Below are 20,384 nucleotides of genomic sequence, written 5' to 3'. Positions count from 1 at the left end.
ACCCTTTCTTTGCTCTTTTAGTAGTTTCCTGGCTCATCGCTTGCTAAGGAGGGTTCCGACTGGTTTGCCCTCACAAACACATTGTCCTTCTGTTGCCAGGGGTGTGAGGCAAGATGACAAACTAATTGACATCAAGCTTCTACCCCACCTTAATTAGGGTTTGACTGAACATTCAAATTACGTTTCACAGAATAAAGTAATGTGCAGTCCCAGGTGTTGATTTACACTCAGGAATGTGAAGTTCTTAAATGCTCAAAAAGGCTCACACTGCCACATACTGTAGCAGGAGCCTCATTTCAACTCTAATAACTTGAGCATTTCAGTTTTGTTTTCTGTTTGTGTGTTTCCAAATGCAGCTTATACTGCAGTGGTATTGTCCTCAGTTAAATAATACAACTCAAATGGGCAATGATCCCAAAAAAATCTACCATGCTGACTACTAATGCTATTTGAAGTGGGACGTGAATACATCTCACATATCCAGCATCGCAATATTGAGAGAGGTGTTGCTGGGGTCTGTTAATTTAGCCTTCAACAAAAGTTACGCTAAGATGCCATAAAGCTGACTTGCTTTAGTAGCCCCAGTGACTTAACGCTATATAATAAAATACAGGAACAACACCCACAAACAGGACAAAGCAGACCAATGTCTGCTGCATATCAAAGGACAGAACCTAGAGCAAGACAGAGCAGGACAAGAAGTAATTACATATCAAAGAACAGGACAAGCACTCAGATTGTGAAACAAACTTTCTTCAGACTGTATGTAAGAGCTGGGAAACCCTTGCAGTTTGTCTGTTCTGTGGGGCAGACCCAGCACACGTTGTGTACTTTTTGAGCTCAATATAACTGAATCTGCACGAGACTGTGTCCTGCACCTCTGAGGAAGAATTTCCCACAACACTATTAGAGTCTCCCGGTCAGGGAAGTGGATATTGTGAGCCCTGTTTTGCACGTACCCATCATCGCCTGCTCTGTGTTGACAGCTGTGCTCTCTGACAGCGTCTCCTGGTAACTGTCACCCAGGGACACCACCATTCCTTCTCCCAGCAGCCCCCTGCCCTCACAGATGGACTTGGCCGGATCTTCTTCCTGGGAATGGTAGAAGACGGAGCTGGCCGATTCGTTGGACCGCATCATGCTGTACCGTCTTCGTTTGTCCTGCCGAACATGAGGGAAAATGCAAACGTCCTGATAATGGAACTGCGGTTACACTCTAGTGCAGTTATAGTCTATTGTTCAGTTATATCATATTTGGCAGTGTAAGAAAAATGCCTAAAGCACATACATATATTTTAAATAGATATCTTGTCTTTCTCTAATTATCATTAAATCCTTATTGCTTGATTATTCCAGTTTACTGGAAATAACCAGTGTACTCCAGTGTTTTCCTTCTCCCCTTTTGTAATATAACAACATTTTTCCTGTTAGTCTTCGTCTTGTGGTTTTATTTCTATTAGTAGTAGTAGTATTGTTGTTGTTGTTTTGATCTAAGGATCAAAAAGTTGTGCAGTGTCACCAATCAAGGGCTCACAATTGGCCTTGATTCCAAAACTTCTGGGAAAGAAAGTGTTTTACTGTAGCTCCTCAATTCTAAAGGACATTAATTTAATTTTAAAATATTATGACCCTTTACTAACTTACTGTATATACTATTATGTGCTATGTACTAGACACCCTCAAGTCAGTATAGTCTCTGAGCTATTAAACACTAAATAATTCCAATAGTTAAATAAGAACTTCATACTAAGGACTATTCCTGATAGGAATCAGGGTTAGTGACCAGTAAAACATACTGCATATGGTCAGGGACAGTCTGAGCAGATTTACAGTGTACAAAACTGCAAGAAACCAGATTTTTGTTTCTAAGGTCAGATCAGAAATTAAGAATTCACTATTCTCATTTATCACTTTCATGTTAAAAATCTGTCCTGTCCCACACTAACCTCAGTTTGTATGGTAAGCAAATCAGTTTGCAAATCATGTTTATAGAATTTAGAAATGTGCTATAAGTTCATAAGTAATGTAATACAAATTTCAGCTAGTTATATATTACAGCAGTTAATATTTTCCACCTGAATTACCTAGTTAAGTCTAAACTGGAATTTTCCATTATTTCTTAAGAAAACAAAACGTGCACAAATACATCCCCTAAGTATTTTATTTTTTATAAAGTCAATTCAATGAAACAAACTAGTGTTTATTTGACAGGGTTCAACATGTTTTGTTTGTAAGGAGTAATGGTTTTAGGACAATTGACTGACAGGTGTGGCTTGTTGGCCAGGTGCTAGTTGTAGGGCAATTAGGCTCATAAAAAGCTGTGAGCCAATCAACCTGCATCAGTTTGACTTCAGAGTTTGGAATGCACTGTTAGGAACCAAAATAAAAACTTTTCTTTCTGTTAGATTAGATTGAAAACAGGTACTTTTGAAGCTGAAAGTAAAGAACAGCTCAACCAGAACAACAGAAGCATAGAAACTGAGCAATCCAAGTCAATCATTTATAATGTGCTGAACATGAAAGAAACTAAAAGTATAATTACTAATCAAGACTTTATCAACAAAGCAAAACTTCTGCAGTTGATGACAAGCAAATAAGATCACTTTATTGGCCATATACAATTTTTTGCATTAGGAATGTCTTTTTGCATACCCCAGCTTGCTCTCCACGAGACACACAGGTGGGGAGAGAGACGCTTGGGGTCAGAGCGCAGGGTCAGCCATTGTACAGAGCAGCTGGAGTTAAGGGCCTTGCTCAGGAGCCCAGCAGAGTAGGATTCCTCTGCCAGCCATGGGATTTGAACTGGCAACCTTCCTGCTACAGATGCAGATCTTTAGCTACAATGCCATCGCTCTGATCAAGTCCATAAACAAAAACACTTAACTGTCCATAAAATCACCACAAGCTCCAGATTTAAAAAGGCTACACTATAAGATGTACCAAAATCTTATAGGTGATGGCGCGAGAGTTCCGGGACAAACATTTGCACCATTTAGGGAAAGGTTTAAGTGAGGAGAAAGAATGATACTGCTCATGCTCTGATGCACACAGGCTTACCTGTAAAGAAGTGTGGAGTATGCCATCTCTGGAGCTGGTTCACTCAACCTTAACCGACTGATGGCATCCTCCAAATGAGTTCTGACATTTCTAGAAACTTTTTTTGGGGGGCTTATGTGGAAAATGCTTCAGTACTTGATGGCCCTTCACCGTGCAGCACCACAATGACCCAAAATGACCCAGAAAGCAGCAGGAAATCTTGGACTGCATACACTAACTTAATCTCCAGATTTACTCATCTTAATCTTGGGGGATTGATGCTTTTGTCCAAAGCGACTTACGTTGGCAGACAAATCCACAGCTGGGGGTTTTATTAGAATAATTCAAATGGAGTACCTTGCTCAAGGGTATACCAGCAGTGTCTCACCTGGAAATGGAGCCTACAAGCTTCCAGGTACAGGTCCAGACCCCTAAACATGACTCTCCCAAAATTTAAATGTTATCAAGCATGCACTGTATAGGCTGAAAAAAACGGGGTTATAACACCCCCCAAAAAAAAGGAAAACTCCAAGTGGCTCAACAAAGGCTTGGCAAAGTAATTCAAAATATCACGCAAATATTTTGGGAGGTCAGTGGGTTCATACAGTTTTAGCCTCAAAGTGATATGCAGCTCAATACTGACTTTTAGACTCAGCAACACAAGAGTAAGTCTCCAGATAATTATGGTTTCTTGAGAAATCACAGGACTGAACACAGATCAGTTTAATATTTTTGCTCCAGTATGATCCAACGTGTGCCTATGATAAAATGTATTTTATATTGTAATTATATTTCACATTTATTTTCATGATCACTAATACAAAAGACTGTAAAGTACCAATAGGTTTTGACTTTGCCTTCTTAATAGTTTTGGAGGGCACTGGATGTAATGTGACAGAAATGTCTGTGAAGTTCACAAACGTTGCATGGCTACAGTTTATACTCACAGATTTGGGGTTGGGGTGATACCGCGACGTGTCACAGACAACACAGTAACCAATCAGGCGATCCCCCGGGAACAGGTGGGCAGCACCAGTGGGGGACAGCAGCACTTCCTTGGTCTCGGGAAACAGCCAGTCAATGGTAACATCACTCAGGACTGGAGACATGGACTTCTTCAGGGATCTGATCATCTGTCAAAAGAGCTTCAGTGAAAGTCAAGAAGGTCATGCGGTGCTGCTACATTTTCAGTACGTTCCACCGTCAACGCGCTGAAAGTGAAAACAACCTCATAGGCACTGTCTACCACCAATTTGTGCATTTCCTTCCAACCTTCCGGGTCCTTGTCTGAGCAAATATCAGGATTCAGCATCTGAAGATTAACTCCTGCCACATTGGCACCACTCACAGCATTGTGAGTTACTCCCTGAAACAAAGGCACAATATGTGAGTGGACACGGAGCTAGTAACATGATGAGAAGATAAGATCAGATATACATATATAATTTAGTGTACTAGGAGTTGTCTTTTTCGCACACCTCAACTTGCTCTCCATGTGACACACAGACACAGAGAGAAGCTTGGGGTCAGAGTGCGGGGTCGGCCATTTATACAGCACCCCTGGAGCAGTTGGGGTTAAGGGCCTTGCTCAGCCGCCCAACAGAGTAGGATTCCTCTGCCGGCAGCGGGATACAAATGGCAACCTTCCAGCCAGAGACCCTTAGCCACAGAGCCACCACACCGCCCCATTCTGCACTGAAGGCAGAATACTAGCAGTGAGGTGGGTATTTCTGGCTCAGTGATTTGGCCTGCCTTAGTGGCCAGGTATCCATAGACATGGACAGATAGTCCCAAAGTTAAGGGTGTGCTTTCAGTTAAGAGTTGGCAAAAGCACAAACTGGTCCAAACCTGAAAGCAACAGTTAAAAGACTTGTCCTTAAAAATGACGTCATGATCCCATTGTTCAGAATTATTCCACTGAATCCAGAGGCTGTGTCCTCTATTGTCAGCATAAACTAATAAATAACCGTATGCATTTTGCAAATTGGAGTTGCTCCGTTTAATACCCAATGCCAGTTTTGCACAGACATGCCTTACTGATCGTGTCTGGGCAATGTATGTTTTACTGACTCTTTACCACAGACACTGTCCAGTGTGGGTCTTCACATAATGTTTTCCGATTTACCGTTTTTGGAAGCTCTGTTTCTTGAATACCTTTGTCCTTCTGTCTTTAGGTGTTCTGTTCAAACGTGTTACATTCAGCAGCACAGTCTTCATCCTGCCTAGCCTATCACTATCACCATAGCTCGCAGCATGTCTCCACAGTATTAGGATAATGGAGCCTTCTTAAGTGTCCGTCATTCAAGAAATAAATACAAGTGTTTGCTTAAAACAAGGACAATTTCAAGGATACTATATGCCATGCACGGAGGTGCACTACAGTGCAAATGTCTTCAATATTTTGAATTGTTCTTCTATTTTTTTCCTTCCTTACAGTATACAAAAAAAAATCTGTGGTTATCTTCTAAAAGTTATCCCCGGTAGATCTGTATTTGTGCTGTAAATTTACCTTTATGGATGTACTGTATATTACTAAAAATAAGATGTTACATTACCTATTATTACCCATTACCTATCCTCATGCTTAATTTTGCCTTTTGTGGTCATCTTTCTGAAGAAGGTTCAAATCAGTGGAAGATCTGAGTAAATTGCTGAGGCTCTTTAAGAATATCTTTGAAGAAGGTTCAGATGTGGATGCATTAAAGTTTGTCAAATAAGCTTGATTTCTTCTCATCCCACTAAGACATGTTAATAAGAATGAAATTTATTACTAATAAATTAATATATACTATGTATATACTGTTTATAGTAGGAAACAAGACTAGAATATCTGCCTAAATTGCTAATGCTCACTAAGAATTGTGCACAGCACTGTACTGTAAGTATTACCAAGTTGAATGATTGCAGTCTCAACTTGTCACCATTAGTACTTCTTCTCGAAGAAGCATATTTCCTCTTCCCAGCCTCAGGATGTTGATATAGACTGGCATCAAGCCAAGTAATGAATTATCATTAAACAGTCATTTAATTGTGTTAATCCTTTCAGTTAGTCTTCACATTACAAGAAATCCTTTGCAGAAAAGTCACCTGCTCTGTAGGTATTTATTTAACCTTTACTTTCTTTAGGATATCTACAGTATAACGGGATTTCAAACGGGATGTTTGTTTGTATTTGTGTGTTTCTATGTGTATTTAGGAAAATAACATAATGATTTCTACAGTAATATCCCAATTCCCAATTCCCCATAGCAGGGATCTCCAGCTTTGCTAACCTGCAAAACTTGGGGCTATGTGTCCATGATGTCTCCAGGTACAGTATTGGAGACCACAACACGTCTTATGTAATCAACTTTGAGAGACCTTAAGAAAATCAGTCTACATTATTATCTTTACATTCCAAAATAATTAGGTTAATCGGCAACTTCAGATGGAATAAAAACTAAAAAAGCCCCTCGAGGAACTGAATTTGAGACGCCTACCACTGGTCATCTGCCATTCTATTCTTTAGGGAAAGTGTATATCAGATCATTGCTTTTATGGGTAAGTTAATGTGTAATTCAAAAGAAGATTGCAATAATGGTCATGTTGATTTCTCAACAGATCAGGGACTTATCAAATGTGATCGTTTTTAACGCAGGGAGTGTGTATTTATTAGGGTAATGAAATTATGAATATGTCATACAAAATAGGAAAGGTTTAAAAATTAAATAATTTACAGAGGGAGAAAAGGAGCACTTCACACTGGAGAAGACTCCAGTTCATTGCAAAGCCCGCACAAAGGGACAATGTAAATACATCAACTCAACTAGCCAGCAATGTCTCTGGAAGTTAAGAAGAGCACCCAGAGAGGGCCCACACAGATTATGCAAACTCCACACAGTGAGTGTCCCAATCTGGAATCAAAACCAGAAGAGCTGTAATGCAGAAGCATTAACTGCCATACAACTGTAGTACCTGAGTTTGAATAAAATATTATTGTACACAATACAGTACACTTACCTTTATAGATTGATGTTGCACTGCTAAAATCGGTCTTATTTCAGCACTCACAGAAGTGGAAATACAGAGTGAAATACTTTTTCAGTTTTCCAAAAATCCTAAAAAGAAAATCGCTTGCTAGTTGCTTTCACAGACTGCATTCTCCAATTTCCGTATTACAAGATCCATACATTAATATAGAATCTAAACAATGACAAGAATGCCAAAAAAGGCTGATCGAACCAGCCTTTAACTTCTCATTCTCTGCTGCAAGCTGTTCTATGGCAAACACCATCTGGGAAGCTTGATTCTGTGGAATATGTGCCGTACATTTTCTGTGATCACAGGGATTGTTGCAATTGAGGAAGTGGAGTTTCGAACGAAAAGATGTAATGGGTTGTTGTTTTGGTTAGTACAACTTGATTGCCTATATGGACCCCTGGAGGTTCCAGACTGTATTACAGGGTCGAAAATGTTTTTCAGACTTGGACCTGAAGTATCCCAAATTAGCCCTACATTGCCTGGGCTGATTAAATAAGTTGGCTAAATGATTTGCTTTTTCCAGTCCGCCACTGTTTTTGGCAGATTAGATATTGGTAACATTCAAAACCCAAGCGCCAATTGTCTTAATTGTGTTTCTGCCAATGTCCTCCATCACTTGTCTAGGTTTTAAGCAGATGGATCCATACAGAACTAACAGGTGGTACTGCCTGATACAATGTAATGCACTCACGTGCCCATTTAACACCAAAAGGACCTTAATACATAACCTTTTAGGAGTTTAAGAGTTCTATAGAGTCCTAGAGGGCAACAATAATTTACTAAACAAGTAAAGACCAGTTTAAAGAGTTTGCTCAACTATGCCCAAAACAAAAAATGTATTCGATATGTCTATATTTTTATTAAAATAAAAATTCAGTACAAGATTCAGCTTCTAAGATCTGAATGACAGAGTGGTACTGCAGGACAAGATATATACTGGACTGTATATACCTTTATACTGTATAGCCTCTACATTTAGTCATTTGAGCGCCCTGAGATCTGCATCCCACGACTGCCAATAAGCAGTTTCTTCAGAATTCTGAAACACAGTAGTCTTCAGTTGTTTTGTTCTAGTTTTGTATTCTAGGGAAGTTTGAATTCAATTAAAACCTCCCACGTTCTAATTTCATTTTTGGAATTGAAAAGTAAAGCAATTCTTTTTTTAGAAACATTGTGTTCCGCATGGTCACTTCGCTAAGCTTAACATTTTGTTCATGATCCTCCTAAAATAATATGGTCCCCTTTTTTTGGATTAACAAGGTAATTCTTTATCCTCTTATCTCAATTTTATCAGCTCCATTGAAGCAGCCAGCTAAACTCGTGACTGCTCCTGCAAACTGTGATAACCTTTAAGCCGCCGCACTGACGCAGTTTGGTTTAAGGGTCATTGTGAAGACTTCTAAAGCTGTGGAGGAACAGCTTTTACCAGCTTTTGTGTCATTTTTTTTCTGTTTTTAAAAATGACTGCTGATTGCCTTTTCGAAACATCCCTCAGTGTTGGAATTGCTACTGCTGTATGATTTAGGCTCACCAACACAACCCTCATATACGATTGGGAGAGTTGAAGACAAAGCACACTCATACTGAAATTGCCCTAGTTTACACACAGCAAGTCAAAAGACAAAAATATCTAAGGCTTTAATTCATAATAATAATAATAACTGCTTACACTTACATAGCGCTTTTTCTGGACACTCCACTCAAAGTGCTTTACAGGTAATGGGGACTCCCCTCCACCACCACCAATGTGCAGCCCCACCTGGATGATGCGACGGCAGCCATAGTGCGCCAGAACGCTCACCACACATCAGCTCTCAGTGGGGAGAAGAGCAGAGTAATGAAGCCAATTCATAGAGGGGGATTATTAGGAGGCTATGATTGGTAAGGGCCAATGGGAAATTATGACCAGGATGACAGGGTTACACTCCTTCTCTTTTCGAGAAACACCCTGGGGTTTTTAATGACCACAGAGAGTCAGGACCTCGGTTTTACGTAACATCCAAAGGACGGCACCTGTTTACAGTATAGGGTCCCCGTCACTACACTGGGGCATTAGGACCCACATAGACCACAGGGTGAGCACCCCCTACTGGCCCCACTGACACCTCTTCCAGCAGCAACCTTAGTTTTTCCCAGGAGTCTCCCATCCAGGTACTGACCAGGCTCACACCTGCTGAGCTATACTAGGTTGCCAGTTGTGAGTTGCGGAGTGATATGGCTGCTGGCCATAGACCGTTACACAGCTGTCTATAACTGGTACCACTGCAAGCTCACAGGAACCCAGCCAGTCATAGGATCTCTGTTGCATCACAATCTTTCTCAACCATTCTGTTACATCACATCCCCTTTCTCTAAAACTAGAATCACCCAGCCAGCTGTATCCTTGCAACTGCAGAGACTTTATGCTGCTCACTGTTTGAACTTCGATATTCTACCCAAACGGGAAATGCTCCTTCATGCTTCTGCATTGTTGTACATAGGCCATACATATGTTAGTTACCATGACAATGTTGTCGCTTGAGTAACAGAGCGCTTGATTGCAATCTGTGAGACACATTAGTACTGAATGCCTTTAGGAAAAAAAATAATTTTCATTTAGGGCACTTGCAGTACATGGCTCACCAGAATGTCAGTAAAATGACTTTAATTGAGCCCTTTCAGTGAATTATTTACTTGATTAGACCTTTTTATTTGATTTATTTATTTTTTCAGCCTGGACAGTGCTGGACAGGTTTAGACATTAGGGTTGAGGTTACAGTTATTAACATTTGCCTTGTTCAAAGCTGGGTCAAAGCTGGGTTTCTGAACTCATTTCTGTATACTGTTTCAGTTAAGCCTGAGAATCACACAAGGTTACACATGCATTATTTTACTAGTAATTAAGAGTTTAATTTATAAGTTAATAACATCATTAAAGGAAGGACCATTAGACACAAAATCAGCTTCTATCCCATTGCAGTATGCACTTTGCATGGTCTACCATATTGTTTTGTCTCACTACTACATATTTGTTGTTCTTGTTGTCTACGTTGTGCGATGTTGTCTGTTGTACTGTGTGTGTCCCAAGAGAACAGCACGATTAAGAATTCCAATGTATGTGTACATACGGCAATAAACTACTCTGTTCTAATTGGAATGAAATCCAAAGGTCTCAAAGTACGATATAGCTAATAGGTACCCCGCATATACTATCTATGGCCAATAATATAATCCTTTGCTATCTTCATGCTCGCCTGTAAGTGAGAACAATAATTATTTTAGCCAAATGATTTACATGAACAAGAGATACATATTCTGGCTAGTTACAATTAAGATGTGTAGGATTGGTGAAGTAGTGTTTTAAACGTGCTTTAAAATACAGAGCGAAATAAAGCGACATCACTTGGACTGCAGTGAATGTCCTCACATCCAATGACACACAGTGCATCTACACAAAAGTACTGTATGTTGCAGAAGAGCATACAGAAGAACGAGCAGGTAGAAATAAATACCTTTGGCTGTAGTCTCTCGCCCTCAGTCAAGAACTCAGCGGTGCCTTTGGATACAGTTGAGAGCCCGATCACCAGCCTCCTGCAGGCACTCTGACCAATTCCAAAACTGAAACACCTGCCAAGGAAAGTTAGATGTTATCCTGGTGACTTCAGGTTTCCAGACAGAAAGTTGTGCTTTTGGTTCAGGTAATTATTGGATCATGTATTATCCACCACACAGCTGTAGTTCCCACTGCATGATTTGGGTGGGTTAAAATCAGCATGAGCTACTGTACGTCAAACACACCTGGAAAACAACCCGTAAATATGATTTCCTGTAGAGTGTCCAATTAAAAGACATGAAACCAGAATTCACAGAGTACAACAAATCGTTAAAATAATACTGAGATGCATACCTTTAGAAAACTAATCAAATCTGTCTTTTTTAATCTAATGTCGTCTTGAAAAGTGAAATCCCTTTGATGAGTTTAAATGACAATCAGCTGAGCAGATGTGATGTTTTCAGCCTATTCCCATCACACACAGCCTGTTCTAGTTTTCTCATTAATAATAATGTATAATGTTTCTTTATTAGCCCTATACAATTTCTTTCATCAGGAATTCATCTTTTTGCATACCCCAGCTTTTCTCCATGGAGACACAAACAGGGAGAGAAGCTGGGGGTCAGAGCGCAGGGTCAGCCATTGTACGACACCCCTGGAGCAGTTAGGGTTAAGGGCCTTGCTCAGGGTCCCAACGGAGTAGGATTCCTCTGCCAGCCACGGGATTTGAACCAGCAACCTTCCGGTCACAGATCCTTAGCCACAGGGCCACCGCTCCACGAGATTATTCTCATCAACTTTCCTTCTTATTTGAAGAACTGGTGTGCATTCCAAAAAATAACCACAGAGATACTGTATATCTCATGTGAACTGCAATGGCTTTTGCATATTTAATCTGTGCTAAGAAACACAAATAAGGAGAAACAAAAGGCCCAGCAAGTGTGACCTTTAACATGGCTGTTTGCAGTAGCATGTGAATTCCAAGCTAGACATTTACTGCCATTTATTCTGAATGTCATCAGGATGTGTATATTTAGGAGCAGCTGGACTGATTATACAAGGATGTGAATGAATTGGCTTTGACTAATTTTCATTTGCATCCTCTCTAAAGGGTAGAAAAAGGAAGACTTCTGGTCCCTCCCAGCAAAAAATATAATCTAACTGGGATACTCTCAAACATGTTGCCCATTTTTTAAAATTTCATTAGAATTCAGTTTAGGATAGCTTTCTTGGCTATACTCCTTTAAACAATTTCAACTCCTCCGCAAGGAACCTGGAAGCAGCCTGAAGGCCAGTCTACTACAAAGACCCGTTGTAGATGTCAAGAGAGCTGGTTCTGACTCCCATGAAGTGTGTTGTAAAAGACCCTATGCGAGACGGTGTAATCCGGAAGTGTCTGGAGAAAGAATCAGGGAAGGTGGGGTCAACGGACAGAGGGTGGCGACAGTGGAGATCCGGAGCTCTGGGAAAGGGAGCAGGCAGCGAATCCAAGGGAGGTCCGATGGGGGTAGTTTGGGCGCAGTCCAATGTCCAATGCCAGGAGGTCATTCCGAGACAAAAACAGGTAAAAACCAGAACAGGGAACTGGGATCAGGAACACAGAAGATAAAACCATAATGGAGCAAGGCGCTCCGAGCCCCGGACTCAAAGGTCAGGATGTCTGGGGATAAGGCCTTGCCCTCGGGCTGCTCCTGAGCCCAGTGGAAAGGCAGGCCTTCAGGCGTCCGTCTTCCAGAGCAGAGCCCAGAACTACGGAGACGCTGGGCTTAAATAACAAAAAGGGGGACGAGACGCGGGTGAAGGTATTTAAACTTAACATAATACTAAAAAAGGTAGGAGTGCCCTCTAAAGGAGGGATGACGACCGTAACAGTAGGAACTACCATGGTCCTCGGATGTACAGTTCCACTCACTGGGGAATTGCATTACGGATTCCCTCAAGGACCCTGAAAGCCAAACTTTTTGTTGTTATTAAAGCAGCCTGTGCCACTTTGGTGACCATCCAGTATCATCTTCAGCAGCTGAAAGAGAGGGTTGCAGCTCCTCTCATCCACGGACGAGGAAAACATTGCTATATACATTGCTATAAATACATATTCATATACATTGCTATATTTTGCAATTTATAAAAACAAAACCCCAAAGGTAAATGGGGGAAAAAAGAAAAAAAAAGGGTTTGGAACCTGTTCCTTGAGATTGAATAAACCGGTCCTGGTCATTCTGGAAGGGTTTGGAACCTGTTCCTTGAGATTGAATAATCCGGTCCTGGTCATTCCTCCAGACAGTTAGATAAGGAGATTAAACCATGATTCCAGACCAAATAATAGGATGGAGATTAGCGCAGGTGATGATTCCTTTCATTTCTGACAATTAATTGTACCAAAATGTGTACAGTACATTTGCTTCCTTGATGGTTTGGTGGCTACCACACAACAGTCGAATTCACTAGGGCACATAGGATTTTTGATGACTCCAGGACACAGAAGGAGAGACCTTGTAAATTCATCTCTATACCGATTGACAGCTCATCCTTCACGCAGCCAGAAAACTAGATCATCTCGGCGTGCCAGAACATCACTGCTGTTGATTATTTCAAGTAGATTTATTATATTGTTCTCTAATATGTATATTATTTCACTGTCCTTTTACTCGTTGAAAGTGCTAAACTTGATGTTTTATTCAACTGTTTAAAAAACGTTAAATTCATCTCTGGGTTCCAGAAGAGCAATCTCTAACATGTGAATTGCACACATTGCTTTGTTGTTAGGCACTGGGTTTTTTTCTCTGCTCTTTTTAATTTAAGATTCAGCATTGTTGGATGATATGACTTATTTTAGGTCATCCATTACATGTTCTTACTGTAATTTCTGCTTCACATAATTGCGTAAAGGTAACATGGATAAGAGCTATCCTCTTTCTCTCATCCTACTACTCACACATTTTTGTTGTAGACCATGTCTCTTCCTTGATTTTTTGGGGAATTACTGTAGGTTTGTTTTGTTCAGTTTCAAAACACATTCAAAAGAGGTATAAAGAGACAAGTTTAAACTGATCAGATTTACAAAAATAAAATTAAACATTTGTTTTTAGACCATGATAATCTAGGAGCTTGCTCTCTGGTGTAGAACCTAACCTCATCCGGGTTCTTTATAGGTTTTCTCTTTGCAGACACCCATTGTATGTAACATTTTGAGAATAACTGAAAGGTGAGGATAGCTTTGTCAAAAACAGCCATTGTGCTGTGTGTATACAGTAGGTAACACCAGAAAGTGGCTGAAGCTGTACGCAGTCTATAAAAAATTCCTAAAAATGGGAAACCACAAGGAAGATACACACTTCTTGGGTGTTCTCTAGAAAATGGCATTTTTTAACAAATTAAAATTCGTTTCAAACCTTTGCTGAACTGCTCTGTGACTTCTTGAATCTTACTAACTGCAAGCTGCTCAAAGCTTTTTACTGCTCTGTTGCTTTAATTGGTTTACAGACAACAGTTAAAAAGGGGGGAATAGGGTTAACATAACGGAGTTAAGCAGTTGAATAACCAGGGGCTTTATTTAACAAAATGACAGATGTGTTTTTTGCACAGAAATGATGCTTCACTCAGTTGCTGTCTCATTATTCTGTATGGATGTATGAGGTACAGACAGGTTTTAAGGATTCAAATATGACATGAATAATGAGCAGTGATTTCAAGAAAGGCATAAAACTACTGAGGCCTCTCAAATTATTTTTTATATCCTCAGGAAAGTAGGAAGAGAAGGCACTTCTTTACTCAAGTGTCGTGGGATTCTGAAACAAGGCATCCAGCCATGGTGTTCAAGCTAATATTCTGGCTTCTTTCTGAAAATGTCAGGATGACATCCCTGGAGCTCGTAAAAACAGCATTAGTTAAACAGGCCAAATGGCTTCCTCTCTTCCTTTAACAATTTTATACGTTTTTAACCTTGTTTAACTCATTGTGATCTTCCGTGTTATAATTGTTTCCTATTATGAAATAATTACTGATTTGTTCATGTTTAATCTTCCTGAATATAATCATTGACATCAGCTAAAACTGACTGCCAGGTAAACTAAACAGGGTGAAACCTACTAATACTGCAACAACTGCTCTAACATGACACAGTATTTTGAACAATTCAAAGCCGCATTTCAATATTGGAGCTGTATATTTATTGCCAAGAAGAACCACTTGTAAGCCTATTGTAAATAATTGCTGGCTTTAGTCTGATCAGAAAACGTTCTCTTTTGTAATGTGACTCTGTCACAGCAGTTTAATGTGTAAAAACATGTTGTGCAGTTCCTTTTTTAAGCCATTCTTGGAAAATAATCAGCCCAGTCAGTCTCATTCAATTTAAGATTATTTTTATTTTCTATACCTCTTCGCCACGTAATCCATCATCATGGTGTACATTTCCCCTGTTATTTGATAACGCTCAGAACTATTTGCACTCTAAAGATGACACTAGTCTAATAGTCTCTATTCTTACAAGCTGTTTACCAGATATTAAAATAATGTTGCAACAGAATAGTAGCAAGACAAAGAAGATGCTGTTGGGGCCTAAACACAGACTTGTCTACTATAAATAACATCAGTCCAGCCATCTGTGATCAGCTACCCAGATTAAAAATCTCTTTTCAACCTCAGTTTAACATTTGACACTTACATCAGAAAAATGAATGGGTGTCCTTAAGTCAACTATGTAATATTGCACATGTACAACCAATCTTGTCCTAATCAGATACTGTGAAACTGTATTATACGTTTGTTTTTTCTAGATTGGAGCGATATTTTAACACATTGCTTGCAGGTACATCCAGTATGCCCAAAATATTCCTACAAACTCATCACTTCTGTTTCAGCCTCATCCCATCGTCTTCCTGTAAAGTTCAGGATCGGCATTAAAAGTTGTCTCCTGACTTACAAAGCCCTACGTATTAAACTGTGGGAATCTCTACCTGAGGCTGATGAGACTCCCATCTTCTGTTTTTAAAAGTAATGTATTTTTCCATAAGTTTAACATAACTGTAATCACTGTAAGGTCATCACCTGGCTGATGAAGTCACCAAATATGTGATCTATGTGATGTCCAATCTATGAGCCTTTAGTGATGCCAGAGAGAATTAAGTCACTCCACCAAATGCTGCTCATGACTGGGCCTTGTGGAGCTGTACAGTAAATTGTCACAACCACCCGCAATCACACACAAGCCACCAATTCCAGAAGGCATAGACTTCAGAATTAATTATCCAGTCAGCCCTCCCAATAACTACCACACCTTCCAGCTCCAGACTGTTTAACAGCAGCACACAGCTGCTTCAATGCTCAGTATTGGGTTTCCCTGTTGAGCTTCACGTCTTGCCTTCGCAGCAATTCTCCTGATCTCTCAATTGTGTGTTTCTGGTTCCTGGATTTCGATTCCCCTCGACAACGATTCCGAATCTCGATTTACAGTGGATTTACGGAGAGCAATCTACTCTTTTCTGGGAGAGAACCTTGACCTCAGTCTTGGAGGTGTTGATTCTCATCCCAGCTGCTTCACACTTGGCAGCGAATCGCTCAAGTGTGCGCCAAAGTTCAGTCAGATGATGCCGAAAGGGACAACATCATCTGCATTAGCAGTCTAGTGGCAGGCATAAGTGAAATAAAAAGAATATTTGGCTCAAAATGTTAACAGGTTGCGTGGGTACTTGACTACTGATATGCGTCGTTCCTCGTGTTTAAACTGCACAAACTCATACTTCCTAAACGAATAAGACCCACCCCTAACACCACACACTGTACCAAGCCACACAAGTAGAGCGACTCATCCGTAGATGATACCTCAGCGGCCCCTGGTTTACCTGGTGATGAGGGAGTGGCTGCGAACAAGCTCGATGACTGTCCCCGTGTTGCTGACAGCCCCGTCTGTGAGCAGGAAGAGAAGACGAGGGTGCCCCCGGTACAGAGGCTGATGGAGGATCCAGCTTAGAGGAGACAAGATGTTGGTGCCGCCCATGTCTGCGCGGATTTTCTTGATGTAATCGCAGGCTATGGCAAGGGTGTCCTGATGAGCACAGAGATGCGTGGGGTCAATGCATATACATCCATTTGGTATCTGTGTCCTATCATTAAAGGCAATCTGCAGTGTTTTCTGTGCATTTGTGTGTGACCTTGGAAGTACTGTAAAAAATAAAAGGTGCAAATAGTTTTAAATCAGTCCTATATTTATTGTTCATTATACAGTACTTTCCCAGACCTTTTGCTTGTGATGTACAGTACCTAAATGCAGGGTTTAAACATTGAATGCATACCAAAGAGTATGAGATTTTAACCTTTATAGATAAACTACAGATGCGTTCTTAAAAGCCGAATTCAATTCAAAAGGTTTATTGAACAGAGCATGAGTTTCATTAAGAGTTTAATTATGTCATTGATGGCTCAGTTGGAAAAAAAGAACCCAACCCCTCCATAGGGAGTCCATAGGAAAACAGCCCAACCAATTATCTCATTATATTGTGGTCACGGAACAAGGGTTCTTCTGAGGACTGGGGGCCCATGATGTTAAATTAAAACCTCAATCTTGCTGTTATCCAACAGTGCAATACTTTGTGGTCCCATTCCTTTAGGAAGTCACAGTAAACCTCTGGAAAAGCCAGAATGTTAGGTGCACTGTTGTACATGGTGAGGAAAAGGCTGGGCTGTTCTCGGAGAAATGTAGTGTCATACTTCACTGTAGGTCTGACTCGCTGGGAACAGTGTCTTGAAAGTGGAGCCGAAGCCTATGATGTTGAAAAGACAGGCAGGGACCAGACTTTTAAGAATGACCAGCATGGCATCCTGAGAGAGAGTTACACAGGAGAAATGTTAGAGAAATGTATTACAGCATCACCAATTCAACATTAGTTATGACAAGTATTTTTTTCTTTTTAAAAATATTTAAACTACCTTTTACCCCCTTTAAAATTGAATTCCCAGTTACTTCTCTATAAATCCATTTTGGAATTGGCAATGATTAAGTAGCTCAGATTGCCTCAACAACCCATGTACAGCTTTGGCAGGGAGGAAGGCCACTTTCAGCCATCCTCTGTATTAGCAGTTGCTGGACACCTATCTTTTTTCAAACTGCAAACTGCACAGTTCCTGCAGCCCAGCCTAGCAACATAGCATCGAATGAAGGACAGACGCAACTTAGCAGTGCAAGCTCACAAGCACTCTGTAATCCACAGGAGTCACTGTTGCATATCAAGCCACGAATACCCTGCTTAACATAAACTCAAGCCACACAAGCCTGTTGTTAGCTGATATTTGTGGAATCTATGTCATAACTGGCTAATAACATAGCACAGGCTCAAATTAGTCATCTCTAAGCTACAGGGCTCAAACAGCATGTTGAAAGAACACCACTACTAGAACAGCCATAAGGTTCTCCCAAGCAAAAGATTTATGTAGCTTGTAACAACTACCTTGCTATCAATGGCTGATGCCTAAGAACCAGGAGACTCATTTGTATTCACTTAGATGAGCCTAGTACAAGATCATGGAGAACATGAGGTACTGTAATTTACAGAGATCCTTGCTGTAGTGGGTATGGCCAAATATTTGGTTTCTTGAAAGAAATCATTATTTTACAATTAATATTTTACAGGGGTGAATCAGATATGGGACAATTCTGGTTCCTCAGGTTTGGAAAACCTTGACCAGCTTTTGAATTAAAACTCTTTATATTAAAAAACTAAAAGATAAATTCTTAGTTTAGTTAAGTCTGATTAATATTCTAAAATATGAATTCAAGCTGACTGCTGCCTGTCTGCATCAGAAAAACAGCATCTCAGTACCACTGGAGCTCAGATGATGCTTTAGAACCATTAAATTTGTCAAATTTTGTAAATTTGGAGGTTCTCAGGAGACAGAAGACAATCGGTATAAAAAGGTGTTCCCGTTTGAAGTCCTTCAAAAACAGGAGCCTCAAATTTTGTTCCACCCTGCATCCAGAAACCAAGAAGATGAGAAATGCAGATATGTGGCAGAAGAAGATGCAGTACTTGTGAGAGGGCAATAGTTCCAGACAAGATGGAGGTCCTTTTCTGAACCACATTTCCCAAAATGCTGTGGGGAATGAGCTGCTGCTCTCAGTCACCTGACCTGGTTGGCATGAGACAGGAAGCTGTCATGACAGCAAGCAGGAGGTTTTCTGTGTCAGTCAACATACTGTATATAAAACTACTGTGATTTGAAAACATAAATCCAAATTGGCAGAAAAGGTCAGTATAAAACTCTCTGCCAATGCAGCACTTACAGTATATGTTCCAATATTCAACAATGAAAGCTAATAATGGCCAAGGACAGCTGAACTGCCAGACTGGTCATTTATGCAAACATGCTATTAGGAAATTTAAACCACCCCCTTATACAAATTGTAGAGTACTGTGCAAGGAAATTATACTTATTACCATAACTGGACAATGAATAATTACAGGGCAATATAATGAGTTTGACATTCTCAGGAGCTATCAAAAACTCCTGCCATGAGTAGTCATTTGCAATTTTCTTTTTACATTTAAATCTTTTTGCTGTTTTGTTGCTGTTCTTGTGACACTATGATTACACCCATAACAGCAAAAATCACAAAAAAAGACATACAGTATACACAACCTAACAGTCCACCTCCATTATAGCCCATCCTTTATCCAAACTACAAGGAAAGAATTATTGTCAGAATTGCTCTGTTCTTCAAACACCACATCATTCCTGTATTCACTTCAATCACCCAGTACATGACAGCTGACTATCACATCCAAATTGAATTGACTCCCAGTTCAATCGATATCATCCCAACTGAACTTTCCAGTTACCATCCATCCATTTCTAACCACTTCTTCCAACTCAGAGTTGCAGGGGAACTGAGCCTCAGCAGGCAAAACACAATCAGTCAGGAGTTTGGACGGACAACCAGTACATTGCAGGGCAGACAGGTAGAAACACACTCACATCAGGTCAAAATTGCCTGGAAACCAGTTAATCTACTAGTATATTTTTGGACTGTGGGAGGAAACTGGAGCATCCAGAGGAAACCCACATAAACGCACAGAGAACATACAAACTCCACACAGATAGCATCCCAGGACTGGAATTCAACCCAGGACCCCAGAATTCAGCAACAGTACCACTGTGCCACCTTGCTAGTATCCAGCAACCCACAATGTCTTTCATTACTATACAGTATTTGAAAAACCCACAAACCAAAAGGGCACAGCTCGACAAATTACAGGAAGAACTTTCCAGTATGAGAATGCAATATTCTCTAAGGAAGCCTACAAGAGAAATTGACACTATTACAGAGGGGTATCTCTCCTGGTACAGTGCACCATAAAAAAAAAACTACTCCTTTAATCATGAGTCAGTAAACGATTTATCATGGATAGGCCTGCGAAAGATTGGAAAGCGCTCCCAGTGACAGGAATCACACCCCGAAAAGCAGCAGGACAGCTCAAAGCTCCTAAAGATCAAAAGCAGTAATAAATTATGCCTGTTTTTTTTGGGCTGTGCTGTTCCCAAGGTAGTGCCACTGCACGTCCTATCCACAAGTTAAAATTACTTTCTTCCAATTACTACAAACCTCATATGTGCTTAGCACACAGCTCCAATGGTAACAGCGAATAGGCCAAATTCAGATAGGAGAATTAAGATAGGAGAACTGAGCTAAAAACTAAAAGTCCAATCCTTATGGACATCCACCCAGTACAGGGTCACAGGGGAATCATGTCCCAGGAAACTCTTATGGATGTGTTAAGCATGACTTTCTTGTTTTGTTACTTCC

At 40.3% G+C, this 20,384-nt stretch overlaps 1 protein-coding gene across 2 annotated transcripts in view; it reads right to left on the bottom strand.

Moving 5' to 3' along the window:
- Positions 1–20,384, bottom strand: part of vwa5b1 (von Willebrand factor A domain containing 5B1) — an 85,642-nt gene that overhangs the window by 33,419 nt on the left and 31,839 nt on the right. For both annotated transcript variants that reach the window (XM_006641908.3, XM_069183624.1), the window contains 5 exons: positions 17,294–17,404; positions 16,429–16,631; positions 10,548–10,662; positions 3,984–4,169; positions 960–1,161 (listed from right to left, as the gene is read on the bottom strand). In XM_006641908.3, coding sequence (XP_006641971.2) covers positions 960–1,161; positions 3,984–4,169; positions 10,548–10,662; positions 16,429–16,631; positions 17,294–17,404 — 817 coding nt within the window. The remainder of the gene's footprint in view (positions 1–959; positions 1,162–3,983; positions 4,170–10,547; positions 10,663–16,428; positions 16,632–17,293; positions 17,405–20,384) is intronic.

This window comes from Lepisosteus oculatus, chromosome 25 (assembly GCF_040954835.1).
Source record: "Lepisosteus oculatus isolate fLepOcu1 chromosome 25, fLepOcu1.hap2, whole genome shotgun sequence".
Classification (NCBI taxonomy): Eukaryota; Metazoa; Chordata; class Actinopteri; order Semionotiformes; family Lepisosteidae; genus Lepisosteus; species Lepisosteus oculatus.
Note: the sequence above shows the minus strand (reverse complement) of the source record. Positions and strands in the feature narration are given on the sequence as shown.